The 20,983-nt window shown below is 39.9% G+C and overlaps 1 protein-coding gene across 1 annotated transcript; it reads left to right on the top strand.

The window, feature by feature from the left end:
* Window positions 1-177: 177 nt before the first annotated feature.
* Window positions 178-20,920, top strand: LOC119694940. The gene is made up of 18 exons (XM_048628917.1): window positions 178-908; window positions 1,019-1,141; window positions 1,258-1,432; window positions 3,485-3,633; window positions 5,113-5,268; window positions 5,615-5,832; window positions 6,206-6,377; window positions 6,747-6,919; window positions 7,671-7,953; window positions 8,057-8,140; window positions 8,246-8,536; window positions 11,810-12,003; window positions 12,482-12,566; window positions 14,934-15,116; window positions 17,451-17,615; window positions 18,226-18,310; window positions 18,471-18,715; window positions 18,891-20,920. Exons 1-18 carry the CDS (start codon window positions 471-473, stop codon window positions 19,812-19,814), a joined length of 4,143 nt encoding a protein of 1,380 aa, XP_048484874.1. The 5' UTR covers window positions 178-470; the 3' UTR covers window positions 19,815-20,920.
* Window positions 20,921-20,983: the final 63 nt, after the last annotated feature.

The raw sequence follows: 20,983 nt of genomic DNA, 5'->3' as shown, positions 1-20,983 counted from the left end.
TCGAAAAGGATACAATATTTTATATATAGTCAGTAAAAGAGATATGAATCCCACCCCAGCGCAAACATTTTAATTATATGATTTACTGACGGTGACGGGACGGGTGATACAATATGAATAATGAAAAATAAATAGGTACATACTACATACATCACCGGTCGTCGATGCCGTCGCGTCATTGTTCTTGACTTGAGTTATTCCACCGACCGTCAGTTTGTGGTACCTGTGACCAACCTGTGACCGATATGATTGGCGGAATTGACTATTATTAGTAAGTGACATGACAGGTTGTGACAGGGGCCGTCAGTCAAAAGCAAAGCAGCCCAAAATCTTTAAAAAACACTGCAATAAGTGTTGTGTTGTGGTTAATATTTGTGTGATTCCTAAAACTAAACTGAATGAAATGAAGAATAGTGTAACAGAAAATACATTATTTACTTAATAAAGTAACATTTCCTTCAAGCAGCAAGATGTCTTCGAATCCACGAAGTGATACACTAGACTTTAGCAGTCTCTTCAAATTGGATGCTTTGGCTCATCTCGACGTCACAGCTTATAGCTTCTACGAAGTTGGCTTGAAAAAGTTTCTAGTGTTATCCAGCGAAAAGAAGTTGATATTCATTTACATTGACCCACAAAGTGAGCAGTCAGAGTTATCTTTTGACTGGGATAATCAACCAATTCACTGCATATGCTTTGAGCCCAGTGGCACCTGGGCACTTTGCGTCACAGAAGGAGAGACATATCTCTTGCCCTTCTTGCCTCTCTTTTGGCCAGGCAATACTTTTGACCAGAAATGGTCTCATACGGACCGCACAGTTTTGTCCATACCCAATCTTTGTAAACCAACCACTGTGGTATGGTGGCTCACCAAAGAATCAGACAATATACTGATAATAGGATCTAAGGTAAGTTGTTTCATAAATCTATCTTTGTAAAACATGTTCACAATATATTTTTTCCTAGCAGTAATTAAAATATTGTGTGGCAACCTATGTATATTGTTTTGATATTTCAGATTGGTATAATAACATTTTATTCTCTTGAAACTCAAAGTGTTGTTGGGGAAAGCAAAGTTTCAGATGAAATAAAAGACTTGCAAATATGCTTTGATGATTCTTTGGATCTACTGACACTACTGGTAAGTGAAGAAATCTTTTTTTTTTTTAATGTTGAAAATATTTAAATTTATTTAAAAAAAAAATTCAATGGTAGGTACATATTTAAATTTAAACATAACAATACCCTTCATTGCAGATTACGGGCATCAAGTCACAACAATGGAAGTTAGTCCTGGAGCACAGATCATTCGGCTACAACTGGCTGCATCAGCAGACAAAAGCCGACTTCAGCAGGCGAGATGGCTTCATGTCTTACATCAAACAACTCTCAAAAGACAAAATTACACTTTTCACACAAGGATCTTCAAAAGGTAATATTCTATTAATACACTCACTGGCAAAGAACAGTTCAACTTACAAAATGCAGACACCAAATGGCATCAATTTTTTAATACATTTAATAGAAAATATGGACAAAATCTTTACGTTTTTAATTGGTAATATTCTGATACGCTGATAAATGGTCTTAAATATTAAATAAAGGTGTTGTTCAGTTAGTTTTATCAGTTTGAGTAGTTTGGTGTTTTAAGAGTAATTTGGTGATTTTCGGAATGGAACTTTTTCATTGCCTGTGAGTGTATTAATATTCAATTTAAGACCAATGCTTTAGTGTACTAGAAAAGTTAGAAATTGTAAAGTGATGTGAAGTGCAGAGAGTGAAAATATAACATTATGCCACAACCCATGTCCCCTCAGCTGGGGCACAGGTGTCAAAGTGTTTTAGGCCTATTCCACCAGGCAGGCCTAGTGCGGGTTGATGGATAATATTATTGAATAATATTATGTAATACAATACATACGACCTAGCAAAGGCCTTTGATTCAGTCTCCATTCCCATTCTTTTAAATAAACTGTCTAGTATGGGTATAAGAGGAACTACTCTAGACTGGTTTGAAAGTTATTTAAAAGACCGTCGGCAATGCTTAAGAGTTAGCCAATACACTAGCAGGGAGGCGGCAGTCCGTTATGGCGTTCCCCAAGGAAGCATATTGGGTCCTACGCTCTTCCTAATATATATGAACGACATCCATAATAGCGTTGACACCCCTAACTCTGAAATTATTTGTTACGCTGACGATACGGTTCTCCTTTTCTATGACAAGAGCTGGGACGAGGCTTATTCTCGTACCGAGCGTGGCATGAACCAGGTTGCAAAGTGGTTACAGAATAACCTTCTGACTCTTAATGTTAGTAAAACAAGATACCAATGCTTAGATTTCACCCAATCCTCAGCGCCAAACCACTCACAGGACATTAAAATCCACAACTGTATAAACAGAGGCATATCCTGTGACTGCGAACCGATAACACGCGTAGACTGCATCAGGTATCTTGGCGTACTTCTTGACGAAAATCTTAACTTTAAGCAACATATAGCTAAGTTATCAGGAAGAGTCCGTAGAGTAATAAATATTTTACGTAAATTACGCAGAGTGGCCGATTTAAAAACCCTTAAGATGCTTTATTTTGCCATCTGCCATTCTCTCCTGGATTACTGTATCTTATGCTGGGGAGGCGCTGCTAAAACTGCTATGATGCAGGTAGAGCGAGCTCAACGATCCGTCATAAAAACAATGCTTTTTAAACCTTTAATGTACTGTACCCGTAAACTATATAGTGAAGCAGACATACTCTCCGTTCGTAAAATTTACATTCTTAAATCAACACTAAAAGCTCATAGATACATTTCAGGATCGGACCAGTTTGCAGATCTAACGAAGAAAAGAGTTTACCGAGTTCCCCTTCCAAAAATTAATACCGAGTTTGCTCGACGTTTTGGCTCATTTCCTCAGTTATTAATTTACAAAAAAGTCACAAAAATAGAAAATATTCGTGATAAAACGGCAATGGAAGTAAAAACCAAAGTCTCGAAATGGCTTCTGAGTTTAAGCTACGATGATACTGAATCTTTACTATCCAACAAATCTTGACTGTCCATCGTCCCGCGATATTATATATATTTATTTATATTTTATGTATTTCATTTATATTGATATGTTTTTTATAAGTTACATTACTATTAATCTGGTTTGATAACATAAATGCATGCTTTCATTTTATTTTATATCTGATCAGTTAAAAATGTTTTTGATTTTAACTAAGTACTTACCAAAATTATTGTTATTTAATATTTAATAGTACCTACCTATACAAATTACTGTAAACCGTAGTAGTCGTATTTACAATGTCGTAATCTGATCCTCACGTCACAGGCTTGCCTAGTGTGAGGATCGCAGTGTATTTCTGTTTGTAATTTGTGTTTTTTGTTAAATAAATATATTTGATATTTATTTGACATACATTTTTAACTGTAAGTAACTCATGTATATTTTCCATTCAAAAAATTTAAAGTTTGTTAACAGATAATAAGCAGTCAGTGGAATATGTGTTAAAGCCAACAGAATATCTGCCAAACTTCCGAAAGGGATCAAACAACTGGGCCTTGACTTCTCAGTATGTGAATGGAAGACACTTTCTCACGGCATTGGAGACTAATGAAGGCACTTTAATTGTAAGTTTCCTTTCATTTTTAAATGAGATAATTAGTCTAATTATAGGTACATGCTAACTACTACCAACTAACTTGTTTTCCAAATTGGCTAATCTTATTTCTTAACTCTTACAAATGACAACATTTCAAATAAAATTCTCACCGATTTTATTCTATTTTTGACGAGATATCACAAATGGACAACATTTCAAAAAACTAAAGCTGCTATAAATCGAAAACCATTTCGAGATTTAGCTCTAAAGGCCACAAAAAAAATGTTTTTGTATTTTTTGGATGTATCATTTTCGAGAAAATCATAAAATAGTAAAAAAGTGCTGATGACGTCATGCATCAGGTGCGATGCATTTTGATGATCAAAGCCCATAGATTTAAAAACAAAGTAACTGTCACTTTCATTTTTGATTGACGTTGACGTTTTATCGTGACGTTGTTGTTTATTTGGGTCATTTTCATTAATTCTGTTTTGACACTTTCTGACTATTTTTTTTATTTATTATTAAGAGATGACCTCTATATAATATATCCCAGAGCATGCCACCGCCTACACAGTTGAAAAAGTGCTTCTGCTTATTTTTTTACATGATAAGTACCTACTTTCCATCATCAGAAATATCAATGTCATTTGAAAATGACCCATTTGTTGGTTGGCATGTAAACAAAGTTTAAATGTCACTTGTCAGTGTCATTTATGTTTTTTTCGAGACTCCGGCAATAGACAAAAATAAAAATTGAGCCTAATATGTGAAGTCACTTCCGGTTTTAAAATAATTAACTTTAAAGTTAAAAATAACATGCAAAAATTTATGTATATACAAAATAAAAAAATACGGGTTCACTAATTTTCTATAAACTTTCCGAATAACTAATAAAAATATAGGGTAAAGAAAATGAAATGTTGTCCATTTAGATGACCCGTATTTTTTTATTTCTTAATATTTCTATGTTTTAATATATTTTTTTAATTTCAAAGTTCAAAATATTTATAGTATGAGTGACGTCACGTCGAGGCTTTGGATAAAAATATTTTCGTTGCCTGCGTAACCTAAAAAAAAAAAGTTGGATGACATTAACTTGACATGAACAAGGACCAATCAACTTCAACTTCAACTTTATTTTGTGGCAAGGACCAATCACGAACTTCCGTCATTGACAAGGACACATAAAAGTGACAGACATTTGAGTGATGTTTGTCATTGTCATTGTCAAAGTGACATAACATGTTTTTTTTTGTTCGTGTTTTAGAAGTAAAAGCGCGTTTAATTATTATGCCACATCGTGATGTCACGAATGATAATTTAGATTTTTTTGTTTTTCTCTGAAATAAATCAATAGAAAAATCGGAAACATTTTTTTTTGTGAATATTAGAGCCGTATCTCTAAATGGCTTTCGAATTTCAACTGTATAAAATTTTGAAATGTTGTCAAATCTACAACTTTTACATTCCTTATTCACATGGATTGTTTTTTTTTACTATCTAGTTGGAGAGTCCTGAACAAGACGTGCCATCGCGTACGCTACGCCCCATAATACCCAAGGACGCAGGATATGAGCAAGGTCTCTGGTCTCCACGGGTCATTTACCTAGCAAAGAAGTCTGTCATAGAAGTTCACAGCTCATCATTCTCAGTTATCCAGGTATGTATTATACATAGAATATAATTTTCCCTGCTACCTACTCATAAAATTATCACTTTAATAAGATGTCATTTACACTAGTTACTATAATACTATAATTAACTATTTATTATTGCAAAATTCAAGTAAAAATTTGAGAAACCACCTCAAAATTTTATGAGATTCATGCATATGTCCCACAGGGTTCAGTCCATGGTCCAGTACTATATTCCATCTATACAGCCGATTTGCCTTTGAAAGATGATGATGTTCATTCATAAATATATATTTTCCTTCTAAGTATCTAGTAGTTTTTGGTATTTACACACATTTCCTTCGTACATCTCTAACACCCTTCCATTTCCAGGGCGACGGCCTGCTAGGCACTCGAGAGCAAACCCTCCTATGGAGCGCCGAGTTACCTGGTTCCATAATGCACATATACACGGTGTGGCCGCGACAGCAGCCCGCGGCGGGCGGCGGCTGGCGCGAGCCCACCTTCATGTGCGACCTGCAGCTGCCGCGGCTCGCTCTGCACCAGTGCCTCGTTGTTACTACTGAAGGCGCCTATAAGCTGACTACGCTGTGAGTGCTTATTTACTGCTTGCAGGCTGTCGAGCAAGTTCTGTGTTTCTAGCGACATTTTAAATTCGCGGTTTTATAAATACAGCACGTGCTGAGACTGCTGAGTCAGGGCCATTTTCCTGGCACAATACTGAACACTCGACCAATTTTTTATATTTTTTAATGCTCTACCTAATTTTATGGAAACCGTTATTGTATGTGTGATGTGTATTTTGGGAGCAAATAAATGATGTGTCTATTCTCAAGAAAGCCATTTACCCTAGGCATAAAATGTTCAACTTTAAACAGCTGTAATAACACAAATTCTTTCATTCTTTCTTTTTTCAAACTCAACTTGGATCACCAAAACAATTAATCGGTTTCCCCATTCCAGCTCAGACCCGTCGGAATGGCTAGTCAGCATGATAATGCGCGGCGGCGCGGGCGCGGAGCAGTCAGCAGCGGCGCTGGGCGCGCCCGTCCCGTTACTACTAGCAGCCGCCGCCGACATGTTGCTGGCGCGGGGCAAGCCGCAGCCCGCCCAGTACCTCTACCAGCTGTCCAAGGTGATTTTGTTATAGTGCGACCATTAGTGCTATGAACTCCCGGAGGTATGCGCGGTGAGGTGGGTGGCGAAGCCGCCACGAGCGTGACAGAGTGTGCATACCTCAGGGTCAGGGAGTGGCACAGCAGTTATAGTCACACTATAGTAGTAGTGTTGTCACGTAAACTGGGGTACTGCTAGCAGTCGGCGGTGGCGTTATATTCCGTCGGAATTCCAGGATAAAAGTAGCCTATTAGTTATTCCAGCCACCTTGCTACATATAAAATTTTATCAAAATTGCTGCAGCCGTTTAGCAAAACATCTTACAACCGCAATGTAGAATTCACTCTAAAACACTCACTTACCATTCCAACCTCATCTCACTCCACAGTGCAACCGCGACGGCTGGGCGGCGCGCCTGGGCGTATTCGGGCGCTTACAAGAACTCGCTAACTACAAGCAATGTGCCGGCGCGGAGTGTGCTCTAGGAAATGCAGCCGTCACTATCAAACTACTGGCCAGTCTGTTGAAGACGGCTAACAATGTGGAGGAGAAGTTTGATACGTAAGTTTTGCTTTATGAGTGTAATTTGTGTAAGAATAGTTTTTAGTCTGCAAGAGCGAGCGAGCCGAGTGTGATCTAGGAAATGCAGCCGTCACTATCAAACTATTAGCCAGTCTGTTGAAGACGGCTAATAATGTGGAGGAGAAGTTTGACACGTAAGTTTTGTTTTATGAGTGTAATTTGTGTAATAATAGATTTTCGGCTGCAAGAGCTGGCCAACTACAGGCAGTGCGCCGGCGCGGAGTGTGCTCTAGGAAATGCAGCCGTCACTATCAAACTACTGGCCAGTTTGCTAAAGACGGCCAATAGTGTAGAGGAGAAGTTTGACACGTAAGTTTTGTTGTACCTATGAGTGTAAATAGTGTAAGAATAGATTTTCGCCAAGAGCTGGCCAACTACAAGCAGTGCGCCGGCGCGGAGTGTGCTCTAGGAAATGCAGCCGTCACTATTAAATTATTGGCCAGTCTGTTGAAGACGGCCAACAATGTGGAGGAGAAGTTTGACACGTATGTTTTTTTGTTTGTTTAATTAGTGTAAGAATAGATTTTCATAAACCAATCCTTATAATAAAATCATGTAGCTCCATCTGTGATATCTGAAAAGTGACCAAACAGACAGGCCGTAAAAAATTCGCCGTACAAATATGCCTTGTCTTCAATATACATACACTCTACACCTGTCTGAAAAGTTTTTTCAAGAAACATACCATTGACCTTTTATCTTTATTTATAAGAAAATTTTACAATTTCAGGAGCGTCAAACTGACTGAACTAACTTCAGTGGAGCTAGAGGAGCTGTGTTCAGTGGCCGCCGCAATCGGCTTGTGGGACCTTGTCCCAACATTCAGCGTCCACCGCGGCAACCCGAGTGTGCTCCTTAAAGCTATGGAGTCAAGGTCGAAACTCTGTCGGGGCGCTTTCAACTGTCTTTTGAGGCAACGCAGCGTGGTTCCATTGCTTTTGGAAGAAGACGGGCAGTGGTTATTGGATTTTATAACGGAGAACTGTAAAACTTTTGATCTTAAAATTTTGAAGGTGAGTGTAAACTTTGACAATATGAATATTATTAATGGATATGGAATGATATTGTATTCTGAGATTGGAGTCGCAAATAATGATATTATTATTATTTTTACAGTGTCTGTGCATATGGCTGTGTCCTTTACAAGAGCAGCTTAGCCCAGTACTGCGCGACTTGAAGCAGGGAATCGCGACCACTTATGTAAGTGAACTCTCAAAAGAAGTCTAAATTCATTTCGATGAATAGCGCACTTAAACATTTTCTTGATCTAACACGATGAACTTTTATGTTTTTGTACACTTACAGACACCAAGAATGCAAGAGCTAATATCAACCTTCATGCATGTAGCCTGTGCAGCGGCCTCACACATGCCAACTACAGAAATAAACGCAGAAGTGACAGAACATACAGAGACATGGACCAATCAGTTTCAACCGCGCAGAGCGTTGAGTTGCGGGCTCGCGCACTGGGCCGTGGTCGATGATGGAAGCGCAAAGATAATGCTGGCTGATACTCCGATTGATACGGATCTGATTGGAAGAGTTATTAGCGTGGCTTGCGGGAGACATCATACGCTTGTGCTCACTGAGAATGGGGTAAGTTCTTCATATATTTAAGATTTAAAACAAAAGTATAATAAATATCTCTCTAGCTAGTTTAAGGGTCAATTTAATCAGTTTTAATGTCCAGATTGGACTGGAAACAAAAGTTTAAACATTTTTTTTTTTTTTTTCATTTTCCATTGCATCTGCAATCAGTCCCAGAACTATGAGCAGATTTCTTCTCAGTTTAATGGCATTGAAAAGAGTCCCCCAGTGGGAACCCCTCTTTATTTCATCGCTAGGAGTGTGCCAGCTCCATAGGTTCCCTTCTCTTCAAACGACGTTGGAAGTTTAATTGGTGTGGTCAGCTGAGCAGCTAGTTCGTTCGGGTGGTTACAGAGACGGTTTCTGTAAGATCCGGCCTGAGTGCGAATTTCTTCAGCTACTGTAGGTATCCCCAAGTGCTCATGTAGTTCGCTGATCCTTATAAACCAGGGTGCCTTGCCAATTGCCCTCAATATGGCATTCTGTACCCTCTGAATTATATTTACATTGGAAATGGCTGCGCTACCCCAGAGCTGGATTCCATACGACCATACATACATTGACGACCGAATGGCGTAGTGGTTAGTGACCCTGACTACTGAGCCGAAGGTCCCGGGTTCGATTCCCGGCTGGGGCAGATATTTGTTGAAACACAGATATTTGTTCCCGGGTCTTGGGTGTTGATATTTATATTTAGTATGTATCTATCTATGTATTTGTGTAGATATATCAGCTGTCCGATACCCATAACACAGGTTCTGCCTAGCTTGGGGTCGGATGGCCGTGTGTGAGATGTCCCACATATTATAAAAAATTATATTATTATTATACAGGTTTTAGCACTGTTTTATAGACAAGCAATTTGTTTTCCACTGAGAGCCTAGAGTTTCTTCCAAGAAGCCAATTCAGATTTCTATATTTCAGATTGATTTCGTCTCTCTTAGTCTTCAGGTGTTTCTGCCAGGTTAGTCTACGATCAAGATGCATTCCGAGATATTTAACTGTGTCATGGTGTGGTAGCTCTGTTTCTCCAAGTTTTACAGGAGGGCAGTTTCCCTTGCGTAGTGTGAATGTAATCTGCACTGATTTTGTTGCACTAGCTCTAATTCGCCACTTTTCAAGCCACTTGTGAATATCATTCAGACTTTCTTGTAGAATAAGTGAAGCCTTTTCAGGGATTTTATCACTTGCCAGAATTGCCGTATCATCCGCATAGGTTGCTGTCATAACACCTTTACTTTGAGGGAGATCTGATGTAAATATTGAGTAAAGTATTGGGCCAAGCACAGATCCTTGGGGAACTCCCGCATTTATCTCATAAAACTGGGACATACTGTCTTCTTCCTTTACGTAGGAAATTCTGTCCTCAATGTAAGATTTTATAATGTGGAAGAATGAGTGGGGCAGGAGCATTTTTATCTTACACAGCAGTCCAGTGTGCCATACTCGATCAAACGCCTGCTGGACGTCAAGAAAAGCTGCTGCACAGTATTCTTTTTCTTCAAGAGCACATCTGATGATACTACAGACTCTGTGGACTTGCTCAGTAGTAGCATGCTGTTTTCTGAAGCCAAACTGGTGCTTGGGTATCACTGATCGTTCAGTAAGGACTGGAGTTATCCTTCGCATGATTACTTTTTCAAAAAGTTTTGATACCACTGGTAGGAGACTGATTGGTCTGTATGATGTAATCTCATTTGGAGGTTTGCCATCTTTGTGTATCATTGTGATCTCAGCTATCTTCCAAACAGATGGGAAGTATCCAGTTCGGATAACAGCATTGAACAATACTGTAAGGTAAATTATTCCTTTTCGGGGTAGTTCTGTCAATATTTTCTTATCAATTTTGTCAAAGCCAGGAGATTTTCCATTTTCCAGTCTGTATATTTGCTGAGCTATTTCCTTTGGGCTTGTGTGTTTCAGAGGCATGTCAAGCTGGAAGTCTTGGCTCATCACTAGGTTTATATCTTTATCCTCTGAATCTGAAGATGCTGCATTTGGCGTGAAGACCACAGCAAGGTGTTTTGCAAAGGCTTCAGCTTTTTCTTGACTACTTCTCACCCATCCAAGTGTAGAATGTTTTAGTGGCGGTTTAGATTTTTGGGGGCGGTCATGTTGTTTAGTTACTTTCCAGAGAGAATAGTTAGTGGATTTTGTTGCACTTAGTCCTTCAAGTTGAGTTTGTAGGAGTTCATTTGAGCAGTTTTGAATAATTTGTTTTAATTCGACAATAGCTTTATTTAGTTTAGATTTATCTGCTGGATGGCGACTTGTTTGCCAGATACGACGCAGCTTTCTTTTTTCTAAGATCTTAGCTCTGATTTCTTGTGGAACAGGTTTATTTTTCTGTGTCGTTACATGATACGGTGTACACATCCAGCAAGCTTCTTGAATTATGTGGAAAAAAATCAAGGCGGCGTCCTCAATGTCTTCAGGTGTTTTAAGACAGATTTTTAGGTTGAGCTTTGTTTCCACTAAGTCCCGAAAGGAGTTCCAGTCAGTGTGTTTGTTATAGATGTAATTTCGGTTATCTCTGTGCAGGACAAATGCACTCATTGTTAGTATAACTGGAACATGATTTGACGAACCGTCCAGGCATGATTCAATTTGAAAGTTTAGTCTCGATAGCCCTGCCGTTATAAAGAAGTCGATGGTATCTGGCAGCTTTTTAGGATCTCCCGGCCAGTGGGTTGGTTCAGCTGTAGAAAGTGTAACCAGATGTTTCATATCTAGACATGCTTTCAATTCTTTTCCTCGTGTGGTAGTTAATCTAGAGCCCCAGTGTATATGTTTGGCGTTCCAGTCACCCCCAGCTATGAACCGCTTGCCAAGAGTCTGGAAGAATTGTGAGAACATATCTTTGTTGATTTTTGGCTTTGGCTGGCAATACACAGATGATACATTAAAGTTTCCATTTTTGTCCTGTACAGAAATAGTAGTGGCTTGAATATGATGGCTTCGAAAATGTGGGAGTTCATGATGACTTATAGATGATCTTATGATCACAGCTGTTCCTCCATGAGCAGTCCCATCTGGATGATTAGTCGTATAGATATTATAGTTAGGAATTCTTATTTGATTTTTATTAGTTAGGTGCGTTTCTGATATTAGAAGAATATCTAGTTTGTGTTCATTTATTAGGACTTCAGCTTCTTTGATCTTCGGAGACAAAGTTTAAACATAATAAATATTTATGATCATCACAGCTATAAATTTTTAAGTATTCTTGCTTGAGCCATCTACTTCATATTCTTACTTACTTCTTACTTTCCCTCAACCCAGATATACTCAGCCGGCGACAACTCATACGGCCAGCTCGGCGTCGGGTCCGCCTGGGCGGGCGGCGTGGGCGACACGGCCTCCGCCCACGGCGCGCTGCGGGCCGTGCCGGGCGCGTGGCGCCGCGTCGCCGCCGCCGCCGCCGGCCACTACCACTCCGCCGCCGTCGACCAGGGCGGCCTGCTGTACACGTGGGGGTGAGCTTATATTATTTGAAGCATATACCTAGTATTGCTGACCGCTGATCAGTTACGATCACTTAAGCTGGCTCGATTACGGACAATTCTTAGGTAACGCCTATCTATACAATTTAATTAGTCGATAAATAGGACAACATAAGAAACTGAGTGCAAAGCAAGGCAGTACAAATAAATTATCCGCAAATTCTTAAATTCTCAAGAGTGAGAGAACTCAGCGAAGGAAGGCAATTTCCAACCAAACCGATTCGCTCGGCTCTGTAGGTTTTATAAAATCACTATGATAACATCAGTAAAAATAAATTATACAACTAAACTAAATTACTAATACTTTTTTTATTATAGTTTTTATGCGAAATCAAGTATACTTTCGTACTTACTACACTACTACGTGAAACATTCTCACCACCTACGTTCAACACGCGGCGGTGTTCATGACACATCATGTTGTTTTTCTAACAGCAGTGTATTGTTCTAGATGGGGCGTCCACGGCCAGCTGGGACTCGGTACGATCGATGATGAGTGGACTCCACAACTAGTCACGAGGTTACAAGGAAGGAAGGTTAGTAAATAATATTTATAGTTGGTTGGCTTACAAAGATAAATAGGTATATTTACTATACCCTCCATAAATTAGTTGCTTGGGTTAAAGCTAGATTTAAGCGTCAATTCACACGTACCACAACCACACCACGTCGCAGCGACATAATGTGGTCAAGCTGTGGTTACGTGTGAATAGTATGACAGCGGCTTTTTGCAGTTGCGTTGTGGCAGTGACAAAATGTCGATGTGGTTGTGTTGTCGCTGTCGTTGCGATGTGGTAACCACGTGGTCGTATGCAGTTAATAGGGAGAGGAGGTGGCCGCGGTGCCGCCGCCATGTGGTTGCGATGTGGTCGTATTACACAGGTGGTCGATAACAACGGCAAAATGTAGCACGTGTGAATTGGATGATTCATTTTCAATACAAAATATACGCCCGACCACACGGCGTGGTTGTGGCTGTGGTGTGGTTGTGGTACGTCTGAATTGACCCTAAGTAGTTCATTAAATTATAAAAGGACAAAGGCAGGGTTCTAAGGACGTTTTGTACCACTATGGAAATGACGGGTTCCGTAATGAAAGTACCATGATTAGAGAGACACTGTACAGGTACACAAGTCAATTAATTACTAGATTTTTAGAAGCTGGGAGAAAAGAGAAAAACGGAAAAAAAGAATCTTTAAAATGTAGTCGCAATGGAACGTAAACATTCATACAGGAAGAATGGAACGTCAAGTGAAGTAATATTTATGCCAAGTACTCTGTGATTTACGTCATAAATGTCTAAGTTGGATCTCAGTATAATGATAAAAATTGACAAACCAGAGCAGAAAAATTGAAATGATAAAAAAATGTGTCATGTCAACAACTAAACGTCAACCGTCAACCCCATGTCAACACTTGAACAACACAAGACGAACAACGTGAATAATAATTTGATAATAAAATGTTAGGTTTATCAAGTTATATGTTTACGTTTAAATAAATACGGGACGTGCAACGTACATAATAAATATAATGATTTTATTAATATTATCGACTAGATCAGGCTACTACTTTCATCATGGAATAATGTTATACTTATCCAACTTCTGAAGTTTTAAATTGCCATTCCGCAACAGGGATCTGCTATGCCATTTCGAAATGCTATATGTAAAGGTTCTACTATATGGGTATGCATTTGGCGAGTAATGTAATGAAATAAAATATACTGTTTAAAAGATCATTGTTTTATTTACATAACATATATTGCCTGGAATCAACTTTAGGAATTTTATGTTCCTATTACCTACTCTATTCTATTCTCTGTTGGGGTGTAAGTACCTGCACCTGGCTCTCTAGATATGCTAAATCTAGATACATAGGTATGCAGGTTTCCTTCACTGTAAGTGTGATGGTATACATTTTAATTAAATTCAAAGAACACATTGGTAGATGTCAGCGCCGGGATTCGAACTGCAGAACGCAGTTGCTCTTCTCATATTTGACTTAGGTATTTATCATCCTATGGTTCATAGAAAATATTGTCAGGATTTTGCGTGTTCTTGTTCTGCTGCTTCTGCAGGTTCCTGATGAAGAAGTGGGACGGGAGCCTGCCGGGGAGGTGGAACAGGAACCGGGTCTGGTTCTCCCATTTGTCACATTTGTTCTATATCTTCAGCAGTTTCAGCGGTATTCAAAATATTAAATAATTAGGTTAGGTAATGGAAAATGAAATAACCATGAAATAACAACTACTATGACAAGATTGACAAGCAAGATTCAGTGTTATTAGATTTAAATATTCAAAAAATATCGATTATAGTGAATCGAATAAAGAGAAAAAGAAAATGGTTTACTATGGATAAAAGTCTTCAAGACTTAAATATAATGATATTTTATAAACCAATTGTACTAGTTTTGGCACAAATAGTACCAGAACATGTAATTTATTGATAAATAAAATATCTTTTGTATTTAAGAATGTATCGATATTTCTATTCGATTACTTTTTTGCCCGGATTTGCAGGTAATATTCCGAGGTCTGGCACCACTGTTGTTACGTTCCGTTCTCTATATGTTTGTTTTTACGTTCCATTATCCTTAGATTTAAATATTCTTCATTTATAATTTTTTCTTTTCCCCCGACTTCTAAAAATATTGTAATTACTGAAAATACCTTATCTACACTGTATTAATAAATGGTGAAAACATGGTTCTGAAACGCTCCAAAAAAAAAGGCGGTACGCCCACTGCCGTTCTCCTTTAAATGATAAAACACAAAACGCAAGTTAATATGCTGCTTCAACACTACAAGCGCTCTCATCCAGGCAACCGTTGAATGGTGAATGACTTATGGAATATATGACAGACACGACAATGAATTAATGACTTCCTAATATCCACAGGTGCTCCAAGTAGGATGCGGCGCATGTCACACAGCCGTCCTGGTAATGAACGGGTCAGTATTCGGGTTCGGCGCGTCGGTGTTCGGGCAGCTGGGCCTCGGACGCCGGGACAAGAGCTGCGTGCCGCTGCCGGTGACGCTGCCTGACGGCGTCGCCAGCATCGCCGTCGGGTACTTCCATAATGTGAGTTACTACTGAGTTATGACGATTTCTTCTATAATTAAGGTATCCAATCCTGTAAAGTACAACGCAATACGCAATGGCGACCAAAATGGCGGCCGTGTAATGAACGGGTCGGTATTCTGTACTTTATTGCATTATTGTTTAGAGAGTAAAATGTAGGTACAGCACATTTTAAGGAGTATATAAAGACAGCTTACCGTCTTTTCTTCCAGCAACCGTTGAGGTAAGGGGATTTACACATAGATAAGATCCAAACATTCCCAACAATCTTCTTACGTAGCTATCTAGATAATATAATCTAGCTTATATAGTGCTAGTGTCAAACAGCCGTCCTATACCTCATTCGGGGAAACGACGTAGTACTAAGAATATACGAAAGCATATGATTGGTCATAGATAAGACGCTAAGGCGCGTTTACACTGTTGGTCATAATTAGTCTGTCGTTGCTCTCTGTACCTACCGTTCGGACGTCTCCCGTGTATCCTCTCGCTCTCACCCTCGTCAAAAATGGACCACAACTTTGAAAATTTTAATGAATCATTTATTATAAATGTAAATGATAGGAGTGATGAGTCGTCAGAAAGAGATTAATAAAAAATATTATTATGAACATACACAATTTTATTTCCTTCTCCATACTTTAATTCAAAAGTGTAGACACGGATTTACAATTTTAGGTAATCACGTGGCCAAATGGGCGTGGCTAACTCATTTGTCGTCTTTGTCTTTTGTATGGAAATGTGGGACAAAGAGGGCGCTTTGCTACGTCGTTTCCCCGAATGAGGTATAGTAATGAACGGGTCAGTATTCGGGTTCGGCGCGTCGGTGTTCGGGCAGCTGGGCCTCGGCCGCCGGGACAAGAGCTGCGTGCCGCTGCCGGTGACGCTGCCTGATGGCGTCGCCGGCATCGCCGTCGGGTACTGCCATAATGTGAGTTACTTATAAATGACGATTTATTCTATAATTAAGGAATCCGATCCTGTAAAGTACAGCGCAATACACAATGGCGACCAAAATGGCGGCCGTGTAATGAACGGGTCGGTATTTTATTTAGAGAGTAAAATGTAGGTATGTACAGGACATTTTAAGGAGTATATATAAAGACGGCAAACCTCGATTTCCTCCAGCAACCTTTGAGGTAAGGGCATCTACACATAGATAAGATCCGAGCATTCCCAACAATCTTCTTACGTAGCTATCTAATATAATCTAGCTTACGTAGTGCTAGTGTCACACGGCAGTCCTAGTAATGAACGGGTCAGTGTTCGGGTTCGGCGCGTCGGTGTTCGGGCAGCTGGGCCTCGGCCGCCGGGACAAGAGCTGCGTGCCGCTGCCGGTGACGCTGCCTGATGGCGTCGCCAGCATCGCCGTCGGTCGGGTACTTCCATAATGTGAGTTACTACTACGTTGTGACGATTTCTTCTGTAATTAAGGGATCGGGCACATTATGTTATATCGCGGCGCAGCCAACTGCATTTGTTTATATGAATTCATTTATAAAACAAATAAGAGGGTTGTTTTTGCTGCGGATCGTTGTAATATCCAATCATGACCATATAGCACAGGGCGCTATTAAGACGTGACAAGAGTTCTCCGTCGCGCTCGCTCTTGAGGCTGCGCGACGTGAGTGAGTCACAAGAGTTTTGCATCAAAACTCTTGTCACGTCTTAAATGCGCCCCGTAGTAGCTCTTCTGTAAAGTACAACGTAGTAGATATAAGTTGACCAAAATGGCGGCCATGTAATGAACGGGTCAGTATTCGGTTTCGGCGCGTCGGTGTTCGGGCAGCTGGGCCTCGGCCGCCGGGACAAGAGCTGCGTGCCGCTGCCGGTGACGCTGCCTGACGGCGTCGCCAGCATCGCCGTCGGGTACTTCCATAATGTGAGTTACTACTATACGTTATGACGATTTATACTATAATTAAAGGATCGGGCTCATTGCGCTATATAGCGGCGGCGCAGCCAACTGCATTTCGTAATATGAGTTATGTGAGTGTCCATAATGTGAGTTATGGTTATAGCCTCGTTTTTCATATTTTAAAGTACGAGCCATGGCGGCTGTACCTATTCGACTACGGCGCGTCTCGTTAGCTCGCAATTTTCTTGACTTTTTAATAGCATACGGTCAAGGTGTATGAAACTTAGATTAGATTCACAAACCATGAGTGTGAAATATGCGTTTTACAAAATAGCGTCATTCATTTTATTTTTGTTACATAGGTACCTAGATCCTTCTGGCAATATATTAATCTTCTTGCTTTGTAAGCTTGTGCCTGAGCACTGATAAAACTTACACTTTAACATACCATCTAACAACACTTCCTTAATTCCCAGTTGGCGCTAACCTCAAAAGGCCAGCTATACGTGTGGGGCGGTTCCCCCCAGAACATCCGGGCGGCGAACGCGCGGCGCTCCCCGCCCGCCGACAGCTCCCCGTGCGACCCGCATCTGCTGCCCAGACTAGTGGATACTAGCAACGTGCAGGGGACTATTGTGCAGGTGAGAGGATACCAACATCCAAGCATCGGTTATAGGTTGAATACAGGTGTCTTCTAAGTGGCGCCAAAAAACTCTAGCCTTCTTCGCCGAGCCAACTACCGGATAGCTGTCTAAGGTCGTCATCCAGCCGGTCGGAGGGTGTCCCACTTATAACCCATTCGTGGTCTCTACTAGAACCTTGCATATCTGGGGCGGCTCCCCTCAGAACATCCGGGCGGCGAACGCGCGGCGCTCCCCGCCCGCCGACAGCTCCCCGTGCGACCCGCATCTGCTGCCCAGACTAGTGGATACTAGCAACGTGCAGGGGACTATTGTGCAGGTGAGATAATATCACCGTCCAAGCATCGGTTATAGGTAGGATATAGGTGTCTTCTAGGGCGGGCTACAAAACTCTAGCCTTCTTAGCCGTTCAATTATCCGGTCTAAAGTAGTCGGTCCAGAGTGCCGGAGGGCGTCCCACGCTATGCTTACCGGTTCATGATCTGCGTTTAAGATTCTTGTTATGATTGTAAAAATCGGTAACGACAGGTCACGCAACTGTCACAGCCAACTCGCCATGTGATATATTTTGTTGAAAAATTTTAAAAAGTCTATTTTTTTATATTTTTAGATGTCAGCCGGCTGGCACCACTCCTGTATCATCAACAACGCTGGGACCCTTTACTCCTGGGGATTGAACTTCGACGGACAACTCGGTAAGAGCTACGAAAATTTTACATAACACCGTATAAAAGATACAGAAAAATATATTTAGACCCTAGAAAAAAATACATTAGGCGACCTTAGCACTAAAAGCTACATAAGACTTGATACCTTCCGCTGACATACAAATTAAACTCCAGATTTTATTTACAGGAATGGGTGATCGCAAACTGGTCCACGATCCGACAGAAGTGCGCATGGCCAAAGACACTCCCGTAGACAGCGAGCCGAGCAAGAATCGCTCTTCGCCCAGTAACAACAAGGCTGAGAGTGCTAAGACACCGGATGCCGATATTGGGGATAAACAAACTAAAGCTCTGGTCTCGTGTGGAGGAGACTTTACGATTTATATCGATGACGATGGCCGGGTGTTTGCCGCTGGAAACTCTCATATTGAGGTACAGTGATTAACGTTAATTATATTAGGTAATATATGCCTTCTCAAAGGTATTTGATCGTATCAATATGTGTAAACATGGATGCTGGCGCAATTTATATTCTTTGCTTTGTATCACCTATGTTAATGAGGTTTATTGTTGCTTCACATCATAATCATATTTATATTGATTGCAGATAAAGAAAGAACCATCAAAACTACAAGACAGAGTGATCATGATGAAGACGACAAAACGAGTGATCAAGATCCCGGCGAGCCGTAGCAACAACAAGTTCCTTTGTTTCTCCCCCATAGACCGCGTAGACATAATGTTCCCATTCAACTTGGACAATATGCACCGCGCCCCGATCAAACCACTACAGAACCCACTCACATCGCTCGCAGACTTTAAGAGAAACAGCTGGCCCGACGAAATAATACACGCTCTACAACCCTGGATAAAAGAAGACAGCTTGACCAACAACTACAATATGGCCGCAAAATTAGCATATAGAAACAAGAAATACTCGGACTGTCTCAAATATTTACTTGATAACCTTATCAAAGCAACTCATAAGAATGATTTATATCTCGCTCACACCCAGCTTGATGTAGATTCAAAGGAAGAATCAATGAAAAGAGATGAGCGCAAAATCGCCGTCACAAATGTAATGTCGAAACGAATCAAGGAAATATCCCTTGCAATACTCAATGAGCAGGAATTTCCAGTCATCACTCCAGCGACTTACAAACAACTGCCTTGTTGTTGTGACGAGGTCAAGTGCCTGCCAATGAAACCCATCGATACACCAACAGATAACAATGACGCAGACAAAGATGTATCGATTGAAGCAGCAGAAATAATCGATAAATGCATGAACTTGTTCCCGGTCGATTCAGTATTGTGGGAATTCTGCTTCCGATACGCAAAGAACTTTTACTTGGATAATAACCTGTCTATTACAGAGTTAGAGTCAGTTTTGCAGAAGTGCATGAAGAGAAATGTATCGGCTATGGCAGCGGCGATTATGTACTCAGACGATTGTGCGCAATACGACAAGATATTGTCTCCTAAATTTTTCCTGAACATGAGCAGTGAAATTATGGACACATGGGGATAAGTGTGAACACTGAAGTTTTAAATTGGCGTACAAAATATTCTGTCGTAAGTTATGCAGACATGGATGTGTCCGTAATTTCGATAATTTATCAGAAAAAGGACGCGAACGCAATGAGTGTCTTAGAGAGTTTGACTGTCTGGTCTGTTTATGTGAAACAGATAAATGAACGTTGAATAAAGTTGATATTGTATTGAACATATCGAAAGAGCTGTCCGTAAAGTAAATATACCATTGTAAAGGTATTATTTAATTGGCCTATGTAGGTTGTGTATCCAGGAAAGTTATACATTGTGTATTGAATGTACCTTTATTTTAGTGTTATATTTGTGGTTGCTAACTTGACAAAATAGACCACAATTTTTGCTGTGCAATAGTATTCACAAAGACCGACATCACATTGTCAGTTAAGATAAGGTAGTTGTTAGTATTTTATTCGTCCGCTACTTGTGAGTGATATAGCTACTTGTAATTTTACACCAATAGCCATTTTCAGCCGCCTATGCAACACACAATTAATTATATTACAATGTTTTTGTCAGTGTTTTTCAATCTACATACGTATATTTTGATATCGTGAATCGTGATCCATATACTGGTTAGAAAAATAATGGACATAATGAAAAACACTAGTTTAGGAAAACCATATGAGATTTTTTTTGTGCCATAATCTTTGTTTCTAGATAAAATTAGCCATTACGTGAAAAAAATGGGACGGTAAAAATCAATTACAGGGAGATTCAAGTTCATTTACAGCTTATAGAAAGCTTAAACTTAACTATTTAGATAAAGCTCTCTTATCTACGTGCTTCTACCTTCTATAGAGGTATTGAATAAAGCTTATTGTGTTTTTGAATAGGTTTGTATTCTTTTACTTTGATCTAGAACAAATGTAAAAACAATAATTTAGTATTAGCTCTTACTTAATTTAATTGTTTTACACCGTGTTAATATTGATTCTATAGTAATGTTGTGTATAGCTCTTTTTATTATTAATTTGAGCTATTATTTCTAGTCATTATGTTTGTATTTGTATACTGTTATACATTTATGTTAGTTTTTGACGCGGATTGTTATGTATTGCAAATAAAATATCGCTTTTACTAATACGATGCCTTATGATTCCAATAGCGACATAATTAACCTCCAATATAAATAAGTCAGGTCCTAGG

Source organism: Plutella xylostella, chromosome 22 (assembly GCF_932276165.1).
Source record: "Plutella xylostella chromosome 22, ilPluXylo3.1, whole genome shotgun sequence".
NCBI classification, from domain to species: Eukaryota; Metazoa; Arthropoda; class Insecta; order Lepidoptera; family Plutellidae; genus Plutella; species Plutella xylostella.
This window is presented reverse-complemented; position numbering and strand designations above follow the sequence as displayed.